We start from the raw sequence: 12,092 nt of genomic DNA, 5'->3' as shown, positions 1-12,092 counted from the left end.
CTTGTTTCCACTTCTGACAGGAATTTGGGAGGCTCCTTTGGGGCTTAGTCCACACCAGCAGTAGCCAAACCATTTTCTGGACACCATTTTGTAGTTTTGTCACCTACAATCCCTTTACCTTAAATAACCAGGATGGGAGAAGTCTGAACTACTTGCACACAGATTTTCCAAACCACATTCCCACGGTGGATATTTCATTGCAGTTTAATATAGCACTTCCCAATAAAAATTACCACAGAGCCATTCCCTAAGACACAGTCAGTTGTAATTTGGGGCAGACCAACATACCTGCTGCTAAGCACTTCTGGGATGGAGGCAGTTCTCTGGTCCATGCCTGTCAGCACTGACAGGGCTGTGAGCTACAAGTGAGGGAGACACAGCCTCAGATGCGTTGCAGTTTACAGGCATCCCCAGCCAGAGCAGAAAAGACAAGCTCTGTGTGCTCAGAGCTAGGTCAAGCAACTCATGCTTCCTCTCCAGATGAATTCTGAAGCAGGAAAATGTGAAGCCCAGCACCAGGCTCTGATGCAACTTAGAGCAGAACAGTCTCACCAACAAGACACTGTATATTGATAACTTCTAGCTAGTTCTGGAGAGACCTACAGGTAGCCTGTGAAAGCCCTGTGCAATAAGGCACTGCATACCTGGTGCTCAGGCAGACAGGAGATCCAGGTCTCATGCTCTAAGTGCCAGCTATCTTGGACAAGCAGGCACGACGGGGGGCATGATGGCCTGCTCAGGAATGTTGCTGGCACAGGTGGAGAATAGAGCTTGTAAAACACTTCCAGGTCCTGAGATAAGAGTGATAAGACAAGGCAGAAGACTTTTAGAAAAAAGGAGATTAAAGTTCAATAGGGAAAAAGTGAAGAACAGTGGTTACAAAAGAAAAAAAAAATCCACTGAACTCAGAGCTCTGAGAATTTTAATCAAACACAGAACGAAAGCAGTTTCTTGGAACGACAGAAGGAAATTCCAAACCTTGAAAACAGCTTAGTCACCGTCTGACTCCCCAACTTCCACATGCAACTCAGCAAAAGTCTCCAAGAGAGAACAGCACAACAAGTTGTCTCTTACCGAGCAGCAGGGCACAGTGAAGCGATACAGTCCGTCCACGTGCAGGAATGGAAACCATCGCAGAGACCTCCCCAGAAACAGCAGCAGTGCCTGCTGGGGGAAGGGAGAGAGAGAGAGAGGGGATGAGAACTGTTAGGTATGGAATGAAAAATACAGTCAAAAGAGAGCAAGCCCAGCCCAGAGGATGTCTTGATTAACAAGAGAAGGCAGATTCGTTTACAGGAAGGTGACAGAGAGAAGATGGAACTTGCTTGGGGTGCAAGAAGGAATTTGCTGGCACAAACACACAAAGGCACCCAACACAAAAATCACTTTCCCATTGATACTAAATTACCCCCCAGGCTCCCTTGAGAGGAACCAGCTCCCAGACTAATCAAACCACACCCCAAAGCTGCCTCACTTCTTGCTGCGTCACACCCTCTTCTCCATCACAGCCAGTGTCCTCCAGCTCCGATAGGTTCCCAGTTTCTCTGGGGTGGCTCCAGAGCTGTGGTCTGCCCAGCCACAGCACTATGGCCTGGAAACAGTGGTGCAGCTCATGTGCCTCTTTATCTCCTTCTGTGGGCAGCTGGTAATTGCGTGACATGAGGCCCTCCTTCTGGGTGACCAGGAACAGCTGAGATACACAGCTCGTTGTTCTGGGGCCGCTCTCACCCCCCTGACAGTTCTCTCTGCCAGTATCTGCCTTCGGATCCTCCAATTTCAGCATTTTTGCCTCTGGGGTTTCCAGCTCAGATGCTGTGCTGCCATCTTTCTTATTCCTCAAAGAGGAGCTGTTTCCACTCCTAAGGCCTTTCTGGATTTGTCCTCCAGCAGCATGGAGAACCTGAACATCCTCCAAGTAGAACTGCACATAGACACTGAAATGACAAATGGTAACAGTGAAACTCCCTATTCCTGACACGTGGCTGTCCTAAACAAACACTTATTTGGGAAAAACGCATCTGGTGAGTGCCACACAGGTACTCAGCAGGAGCAGAGGGAAAGACTGAAGTGGAGGGCCGCTCCCAGGCTGCAAGTACCTTGAACAAAAGGGAGATGGTGGCTTTGTTGCTGAGAAAGAGCTCATTTTATGCAAATAGCAAGGAATGGGTGCTTTGGCACTGAAATGCTATGTTGGTAAGAAGGCTTACCATAGTCCAAAATAACTCAAGGAGCTGGAAAGTGATGATTTTACTTGATCACTGAATAAAGGGATTCACCTAGTTTTTTTCTCTCTCACATGCTCCAGATTTTCCAGGTGTTCCCAGGAGGGAAAATCAGTCTTAAGGAATCTCTCCACTACAAGCTGGTAGTTTTCCACCCGCATGAGTGATCCTGCAAACACATCAGAGAAAAGAGCTGAGCTAAATAAAAAGAGAACATAAAACCAGTAAGGTCAAGATCCTCATTTTAAAGTCACGGGGTCAGGCAGTGACAGTTCAGCATCTCCACACAACGTCTCTTCTTCCTTGTTTTGGAGCTGGAAGGCAGAAGAGCAAAAGCTCAGCCCTCAAATGCAGTTTAGTGGGACATACCTATGAGAGCAGTCTGGGCAAAGGGGCTGCCATCCTTACGGGAGATCACACAGCAAAGTGTGCTGCTCTTGTCCTGCAGCTGAAGGAAACCGCTCCTGGAGGAGACCCTCAGCACACCCAGGAGTATCTACAACAGAAAGGAAGCTGCAAAAAGAATCAAATAATTCCTATCCCTGAAAGCCAGAAATCAAAGTGTCTGTAGCCGCAGCTAAAATTCAGTCTGTTTTCCACATGCCACAGAGAGAAAAGCAGAGTCATTTCCTAACAGGAGGAAGAGGGATGTGCTGGACAGGGTGCTGGAAGGCACGGTGAGAAGCAGGAGCTCTCAAGGCACAGACAGGAAAGAGGTGGCACATACCAGTTGGGGCTGGAAACTTTCAGCTGAGAGTGTGCAGTAGGACCAGGCCAGTCTGCGATTCAGCTCCTGGGTGCCCATGTGCTGTGCCTCCAAGGGGGAAAGCAACTGGGATGGACTGAAGCCCTCCCAGCTCTTCTGTTCTGCCACACGGCAAACTGCAGACAGAGATGGGGCCTGGCATGGAGGGTTCAGAGGCAAGTACTGTGAACAAAAGAGAGAAAAAACAAATCACCTGAGTTTCTTCCCATCAGACAAACAGGAAACAGCTCAAAGAACATTTACTCACTTTCTGCAGGGGACACTGGTGTATTTCTGATAGAATTTCATTATAAATATCTCTTGCTTCTTCTCTGTCTGGCACCATAGCTTGCAGAAGGGGGACAAGGAACTTTTCAGCAGCTCCAGGGTTTTGGTGCATAGAGCTAAGCAATCGACGGCGCCCAAAGAAACAAGAAAACCTGAAAAAAAGTCATGACCATTAAAAGCACAGGCAGTCCTTGCATTTTAGTGAGTCTTGCATCTAAGTCAGGGACTCCTTCTGCTTGTTTTTAGTGAATATACTGTATAGGACAAGAACTAATGAGATCACAAAACCCATGAAATTATTAAAAAATAGAGCATTTAAGGCAAATGCAAATTATGTTGAGCAGACAAGAAACAGGAAAATCCACAGAATTAAAAGACTGGCAAAATCTCAAAACCCAAATGGCCAGAGAAACAAATGACATAAAGATAATCTCCCTCTAAGCCACACAAATAGATCTCCATGCCTTTTGGCTGGGCATGATATGATTACTCATGCTAGGTACACTTGGCTTTCTTTCACAGAATGCAAAAACACAAGTCAGAAACAACCACAGACTATCCTTATTCCATTTCCCTCATGAAAAATTATTTTCATAAGTTTAGCTTACTGCTTTTGAATGATTGGAAGTGATCACACTGTCAGCCAAAATATGACAGAAAGTGAACTCAAATGAAAAGAAATAGCTCTCACTGGAACAATTCTTAAGCAGTACCAGGACTGAGCAATCACATTTAAAGAAAGTGGAAAACATAATAAAAACTAAAACTTATAGTTAGCATAATTCCCAAGGTAAAACTGAAGCTGTTTTATTGGTCATGTCAAAATTCCACAGTGCCAGTAAAGCACAGGAACACTGAGCATTCTATAAACTGCTACTTCACTGACAGTAAAATGTATATACTTTGAAGTCCAAGACAGCAGTCACAGTGATCAACCATAAGTGCTTCAGAACAAACACGAATATTTTCACTAACAGAAGCCAGAAGTAAATCCAGAAACTGGCTCACAGCATCCTGCAGTGTCAGGGAGAGCAGGAAGCCATCTGGAAGACTTGGGGGTAAGCATGGGATGGAAAATCTGCCAAGACAGAGACTCTAAAACAAATTATCACACTCCTGGGAACACTCAGAGTATCTCCAAGTGATATGCTGAACAGCTGCTGCTGCTTCTGTGCACAGTCAGAACACAAGAGCCTTTATATCAGTTATGATCTAGTTGTAGCACCAATTTCCAGCTTCAGCCTCAGTACCCACCTTGATCTGCCAAACAAACCACATAGGGAAGCAGACACCCTATGGTGCTTCTGTATTTCAGGGCAAAGCATTCCAGGCAGGATTATGTGAGCACAATGCTCAGAAGCAGTGCAGCTTCCCAAGACCTTTACCTCAGCGGCACTTGAAAAATGCACCGGCTTTTCTCCTAGGAGCAAGTGCAAGGTAACAAGCAACTGCACAGGATGTGAAGTCTGGATAAATGGCTTACTTAGGCCATGGAACCAAAAGCAATTGCTGCTTGTACTATCCAAGCACAGTAATTTTGTGATCCTTTGGTCTAGAAGACACCCAGATATCCTACAAAGTACACTGAGGCATGTGCTGACCTCAGAAGAATTGTCCTCACCTCTGCTCAAAGGTCTCCAGGAGGTTCACCAGCCAGAGGTACAGCGGCATTCCCAGATTGAAGCGGAAGAGCAGCTGCAAGCAGAGATTTCCTGAAGAGGCCAGGGGCTCGTAGGGGGTGCTGAGCCTTGAGAAACTCTTCAGCACAACCATGCTGTTCAGGCAGGCACCGAGTACAGTGAAGGGGAAGGAGGCCAGAGGCTTCTGCAGGAGGTGGACGTCGATGAGCTGGGAGACACAGACACAGAGGGTAAGAGAAGAGATGGCCAGTCTGCCACCACTCCCCAAAACTGTCACCCCACCTTAAATCCTTTCTCACTCTACTGGATTGTCTATAATCAGGCCTGTGGCACCGAGCACAGTTTAGGGAGGAATCAGATAATAATCATATCAACTCTCACGACTGAGTCCAGGCAGCAAGATCTCCAGTTTTGTTCCAGATACTTGCTGAAATAATTCCCATGTTCCTGCAGCCTTCTTTGAACCAGACACTCACAAGCCATCCCCAGGGCCTGAGTCTTTTCCTGGCAAACCTCAGCTTACCTGCACACAGGCTCCCGGTCGGAGGCCCCGTGCAGAGTTCAGCAGGGGCTGGTAAGCAAGGCACAAGCAGACTTGGTTATCCAGTAAAAAGAGACCAGCTTGGACATTGAGTACTTTGGTGACAAATCCCTAAACAGAAAGCAAACAGAAAGCAAAAGGACTATAGGGAGTCACAAAATATAAGAGACTCACAGGCCTGAGCAGTAAGAAACTAAACTCATGATGAAAATAATGGTCCTAGCAGGCCAGGAGCTGAAACCCCAGTGCATGAGAGGGTGAAGGCTAAGCCTATGAACCCTTACCACATAGGAGATGATCTTGGACTCTTTGGTTGGTCTTGGCCTCTCCTCTTCAGCCTCCAGCTGCAAGGAGCAACTGAGCTGCTCAGCAGCCTCAAGGGAAGAAGACTGAGTGGATTCTCCTTGTGAAGCACTGTCCAGTGGCTGCTCCCTCACCTGCTCTGCGCAGTAGGGCAGAAGGCAGGAAGAAGCACTGGTGATGAACACTGTTTGTCCAGATTTCTTCAGGCTGGACATACTCAGGCCTGTGATTGTGTACCTGTGACCCAGCTGGAAGACACGATGCCACAGCAGCTGGCTGGGTTTCTAGAGCATAGAAACAAAATGCAACATCAGCATCAACTCCAGTGAAAAAAAAATTTCTCGACCTAAATAATCCCACCCAAAAAACCTTTTTTCACCCAGAGGATTGCCTCATACTCTTAGCAAAATGACTGTATCTGCAAGACATTCAGGGACACTGCAACTGCATGAGGGAGAAGGACTGTATTTTGGCAGGGCACAGAACTAGACTTCTTACATACCAAAACTACTGTACACTGGGTGCAATTAAAAATATATCACTAGTAACAGGGAGAATAAATCAAACTGGGAAATCAATGGCAAGCTTCAAAGAATTAATCAGCTAGCACACACACAGATCCACATAGTGAATTTGTGAGCAAAATTCCAAGTACTTACTCGCACCAGCACAGGGACACAAACAGCAGATGCAAAGCACTTCAGAAACAGAAAGAAGAATGTCTTGTGGTGAACACAAAGGAGAGGCCCGAGTCTGGTCAATTCCCCTGCTACAGTAAGCTTTGATCTTTTCTTACGCGGAATCCTAGAGGGCAATTGAAGAGGCAACCGAAATCAGAGATGAAAGAAATCTTCAAAGTATCCCAAAAGCAAAATAAACAAATATGCAGCATGTACATTCCGGGAATAACAGATCCAACGAAGCAATATGGTCAATCTCTCAGAGGGGTTTTCAAAACAATATTTGACTACAAAATTTCTACTTTAACTTTTCTATACTAAATCCTTTTGATATTTTAGCATTTGAAGACAGAAGGAACAGAAGAACAAATTCACACACTCCATGGCAACAGCCATGTTATAAAAGGCATTACCACAAACAAGCAACTAATTGTTGGTCTAAAGGAGAAGAAAAAAGTCACAAGCAATTCTTCTGCAGAAAACAGAACTCGGATTCCTATGTCCATGGAACATGACACTGTGGAAGCTGCAAGCCTATGAACAGGAGGCCTGAAAGCAACAATGGACTCTTTCTAACAAACTTGACACACAGGGAAAGAGCAGCAAAACTGAAAGCAGATGAGAGGTGAGAGAGATGATATTTATTAAATAAACTCTGTTTGCTGTTTCCAACCTACATTTCAAAAGATTAAAAAATAATTTTTCAAAAAAATTTATGTTTGTAATTTTCATTTCAGCTCCAACTGGACTTGAATATAACCATCCTGCTTACTCTGAACAAAAGCATTCTTGATTCCAAAACATCTAAACAATTATCTAACCTTATGACTTTAAAAAAACCCTGACCAGTAGTAGACACACAGCAGGTACCAGCACTTCACTTTAACATTTTAGTTGTAACATGGAAAATTGGTCAAATATCATTTAATAACAAAGGAGCTTTATGTTAAAAGTCTGAGAACATATACTGAAATATGGAAATAGTCTTCTTGTTCAGAAAGGTCCCTTGAGCTAAATCAATCATTTAAGCTTAAAATTACTTTCTTTGAACCAGATAAACCCAATAAAAACAAAAGATAACTATAAAGAAATGAAAGCAGCATGATTAGTGACATTTTATTGTAATTAAATTACACTAGGAATTCTCTACTCAAGAAGATAAAACATGAACTAGCACAACTCGAAATTATCAACTCCAATAAGATTTGCAATTCCATTGGCTCATTTTCACATACTGTAAACTAAAGCAGTTACTTCTATCAGTTGACATTTTACTGGCACTTTTATCTCAGTAATCTGATAAGAATAAAAAAAAAAAAAAGTTGCGCTAATCAAAAGAGTGAATCAACAATTGAATCAACACTGTTCTAATATTCTTTCTATAATTTGAAATTACATCTATAAATACTTAAAATTCATCCTATTTTTTCAAATTACAGAACAAAAACTTCCAGTAAACTTCTGGGAAACATAAGACTAAAGAAAAGTTGTATAACTTTTACATCCACCACTTGCTGCTATGCTTCACGTGTGGCAGAAATAGAATTTGTGTCTTTCTAAGCCAAGCCAGAGCAAGAGTGCCATGAGGAGCTGGGCAGGGCAGGTGTTTACCTGGAGGTAAGCAGTGGCTCAGCTGGCACTGGGGAGGTGACAGGAATGCTGTGAAGTACTTCCTTGAGGGCATTTACTGGCATTGGATCCACCAGGATTTCCAAGTACCCTGCTGCACTCTGGTCTGTCTGTGGGATATATGACCAGCTTGGGAAGACAAACAGTGAGTCCAGCCAGTCCAGTTCAAAGTGCAAGAGCTAAACCAAAAGATAATGAGATTGAAGCTTGAGATGAGTTTCAGTTTGTTTTCTCAGCACTACTTGCAGTGTTCATTACCAATACACCCTTGCATGTGCATCACAAACTCTTCTACTGCCAGCTTCATCACTAAATGAGAGCAGGGTTTTCTGCCCACTCTCTTACCTTGCACAGAGAACTTCTGTCCTTCCAGATGCAAATATGCAACAGACTTGCTGAACTCTACAGCTAGCACTTCCTGTTTGTAGCCACAACCTCACAGAAAGGTGATAATTAATTCAATGCAAGACTTAGTTATTTTCAGACTATTTTTCTAAAATTCTTTCCTGCTTTCTTTTGCCCCTGTGTTTTCAGTTAGAAGTTCTTACCAACACAACTTTTTCCTAGACTTTGTCTCATTGGAAAGCACAACTTCAGTGCTCTGTCACCACCACTGTAGGGGTTATTTGTTACCTCAATTCCACTTGCAATTACCTTCAGGAGGCTTTTAAGTCAACTGTCATGCAAGCTATTATTTCCTGAAAGTATGTCATCGTACATAGTACAGCTCTCCTGAAAGTTATTTCTGCTCCACTAGTTGGAATTCAGCAAAGAGTGGAAAGGTCTCCTGTCACAGTCATATTTTCTGGAAAAATCCCTTTGCCCAGGATTCTTCTCCTGGGAAGCTGAGAAGCCTCAGAGAAAAAGGAAAACAATAATTATCTGATTTGCTTCTCCTGTGTTTTGCTGCTTTGGAATGTGTTTGGAGATTGTTTATCCAACGGGTGATTGTTTCATTGGTTTTCTGTGAACTGTTTTGACTCAATGGCCAATCAGGGTCAAGCTGTGTTGGGGCTCTGGAAACAGTCACGAGTTTTCATTATTATCTTTTTAGCCTTCTGTAAGTATCCTTTAGTATCTTGTATTCTTTAGTATATATATCTTATATTCTTTAGTATATTCTTTAGTATCCTTGTATTCTTTAGTATAGTTTAGTACTCTTTAATATAATATAGTATCATAAAATAATAAATTAGCCTTCTGAGAACATGGAGTCAGATTCATCATTCCTTCCTGCCACAAACACAATAGTCTCCCAGGCCACCTTGTACTGTGGTGAATAGAACAGAACTGTACTGGCTGTCTCTCTCTTTCCATGCCAGTACATTCAGCACTTCTTCTCCTAGCAAAGGCACATTCCACATGTTCTATCCTCTGCCCAGGATGTGAGCTTGCTGTTTTCCTGCCTGTTACTTCCTTCACTAGACTCTGGCAGAACACCTGAAGCCCCTGGTGGTTTGTGACACTGGCCCAGGAGTGGGAATAAACACAGAATCCCTCAGAAAGGGGACATACCTCACATGGAATTATCCCAGTATTGTCCTTCACATACAGGCAACCATCTACCAGCCTTTCTTTGTTGTCTTGCCTTCCATCTGTTAAACAGCCAACCAGGATCAGGTAAGTCCTTGGCAAAGTGTGCTGCATGGGTAAAGCACCTTGTCCTTGATTAGACCATTCCTTAAACTCCTTAGTGCTCCAGCTCAGGTGGCTGCAGCACGGTATGCGCTGCTGATGCTGTAGGTCAGAGATGGAGATGAAACTGGAAAAACAGAAAGAAAGAAAGAAATAAAAAAAGCAAGATAAAAGCAGGATGTGTGAAGAAATCAGTTTACAAAGCACCCTAATATCAACACTGAAAGAGCCAACACAAACTGCTCTCCAGCCAGTGATTTTGGTACTGGTTTCCAGTGAGTTTCACTGACAATTTTAGGTTGTGAAACTGGAGCTCTAGTCACAATAGCCACTTGCTCAGTAGCAGGACATAATCACATTCAAAGGGTGTGAATTTGAAGAGTTTCACTGGATTAGTTGAGGACCACAAGTTCAAAGCAAGAAACTAGTCCAGATGAGTGATGGGTCTGAATCAGTAATAAACAGTAATTAGGTATAGAAAAATTAATCAGAAGACATAAATTTACACAGATAGTTAGGCTGTGCATTTTGCAGGAAAATGAACAGGGGATTAGTTGAAAATTCCATAGGCTGAAACTGCTCCATCTTCAGAGACAGAGCACCACCAGTAATAATACTGGTACCTATGATCCACAAAAGCACAGTGCTGCTTGTGTTTTTGTCAAATGTGCTGAGTGCTTTTTGGGAGAAACCAGAATTACAGCAGGACACTGGCTCATGGTTATCACATACAAAAACAAACAGACTCTCCCCTTGTGCTTTAAAGCTGGGTGGTTATCTTGGATGTAGCACACAAACAGACCACTGGCCTCACAGAAGAGAAATACCAAGCACCTTCAGCTCTTCTTTATAGATTCTTCTGAATATGAACCAAAGTCTGGTTTAAATGTCATAAAATACACAGGAAAAATATGGCTTAAATGAGGTAAGTTTAGCTGGTGTGAAAGATCAACCACCTGCATTTATTAACTACTAGTTAAAGGTCACAAATCCCTAATCAATTCCAGTTGACCTTTTCTCCCAAAACCGGTCATGCCAGAGATTTTAATTCTCCCACAAGTTGGAGCGAGAAACAGATCCAGACAAGCCAAACTTTCCAATACGGATATCTCTCAATAAGCTGCATGTTTTTCATGATGGTGAGCACTCAAAAGCCTTTTAGCAACTAAAATATGGACCACGTTATCCTAGATCCCCCTTTTTTAGGAGCACATGCTCGAACGCTGAGCTCAGCTGGCCAACAGGTTGGGAGACCAGGAGCATGCTCCCGTGTGGGCCCGCAGGATCCAGCTGGAAAGCTGCCATGTGTGAAAAATGCGTATTTTATGATTGGCTTTTCGCAAATATTAAAATTAAAATTGCATGTGTTGTGTTAGAAAGTAATGCTGTATTAATTCTCTTAAGTAGTGTGTTAAATACAGTTTTAGGCTATAAAAAATGTTAAAATAGAAACTATGCTATGTAGGATGCTCTTTTTAAAGAAGGGACTCACACTGAGATAGCAGCCACAGGACACCTAAATCTTTCAGAGAAAAAGAATTTATTGCCCTCTTATCAGAAGAAGCGAACTTCTTCCCACCTCGAAGGCGCTGTTAGGATTATGAGGAAGAAGTTGAGGATGACCAGACAGAATCCTGTGTTTGGATGGAATTTATGCATCATGTGTGAAGTGTATGAATACGCAACAGGCTATTGTTTTTAAGGGTTAATCCTCTGTTAATGTGTGTCCTTTTTTGGGCTCGTGCTGCCCAGAAAAAGGTACCTGGACGTCCGTAACTCTTTGTCTCTGTTGTCTCATATTATCCCAATTCAAATTGTCCAAATTATTATTACTCTAATTGCATTACTGTTTTTATAACCATTTTATTACTATTAAACTTTTATAATTTTAAAAACAAGTGATTGGCGTTTTGCACACCGTGCAAAGGCTGTACGGTGCGGCAGCGCTGCCCGCTTCGGTCACCGCAGACAGGCGGAGACGGCGCTCAATCGCCCCGCAAGGGCGGCGGGCCCGCCGAGGCCGAAGGAACGCCTGCGGTTACCGCGTTCGGCAGCACCCTTCCCACAGCGGCATCCGGGGCGGGCATGGCATCCGGGCATGCCGAGCTCACCGGAGGGCCGCATGTGGGCACCGGAGCCCCCGCCGCCCCCGCCCCGCTGTCACCTGCAGCCGAGCGGCAGCGCCCCGCCGCCCGCGCTCCGCAGGCACCGCAGCACCGCCTCCAGCGCCTCTGCCTCCTGCCCGTCCGGCCCCGCCAGCGCCCCGCGAACGAAGTCCCGCGCCGCCCGTAGCCAGCGCTGCTCCTGCGGGGGGAAAGGAGGGAAGCGGGGTCTCAGCGAAGGGCGGGCGGGGGAGAGGGCACGGAGCCGCCCGGGCCCCTCACTCACCGCCGCGCCGGGCGCCGCCAT

At 44.4% G+C, this 12,092-nt stretch overlaps 1 protein-coding gene across 1 annotated transcript in view; it reads right to left on the bottom strand.

The window, feature by feature from the left end:
- Positions 1-12,092, bottom strand: part of CTC1 (CST telomere replication complex component 1) — a 16,284-nt gene extending 4,192 nt beyond the window's left edge. Inside the window, exons 1-16 of the mRNA XM_058825506.1 lie at positions 12,072-12,092; positions 11,848-11,987; positions 9,564-9,810; positions 8,031-8,227; positions 6,399-6,543; positions 5,721-6,023; positions 5,419-5,547; positions 4,877-5,103; positions 3,236-3,407; positions 2,950-3,150; positions 2,592-2,718; positions 2,277-2,391; positions 1,475-1,934; positions 1,075-1,164; positions 645-791; positions 289-359 (exon numbers count right to left, since the gene is read on the bottom strand). Coding sequence (XP_058681489.1) covers positions 289-359; positions 645-791; positions 1,075-1,164; positions 1,475-1,934; positions 2,277-2,391; positions 2,592-2,718; positions 2,950-3,150; positions 3,236-3,407; positions 4,877-5,103; positions 5,419-5,547; positions 5,721-6,023; positions 6,399-6,543; positions 8,031-8,227; positions 9,564-9,810; positions 11,848-11,987; positions 12,072-12,092 — 2,792 coding nt within the window. The remainder of the gene's footprint in view (positions 1-288; positions 360-644; positions 792-1,074; positions 1,165-1,474; positions 1,935-2,276; positions 2,392-2,591; positions 2,719-2,949; positions 3,151-3,235; positions 3,408-4,876; positions 5,104-5,418; positions 5,548-5,720; positions 6,024-6,398; positions 6,544-8,030; positions 8,228-9,563; positions 9,811-11,847; positions 11,988-12,071) is intronic.

This window comes from Ammospiza caudacuta, chromosome 2, assembly GCF_027887145.1.
Source record: "Ammospiza caudacuta isolate bAmmCau1 chromosome 2, bAmmCau1.pri, whole genome shotgun sequence".
NCBI classification, from domain to species: domain Eukaryota; kingdom Metazoa; phylum Chordata; class Aves; order Passeriformes; family Passerellidae; genus Ammospiza; species Ammospiza caudacuta.
This window is presented reverse-complemented; position numbering and strand designations above follow the sequence as displayed.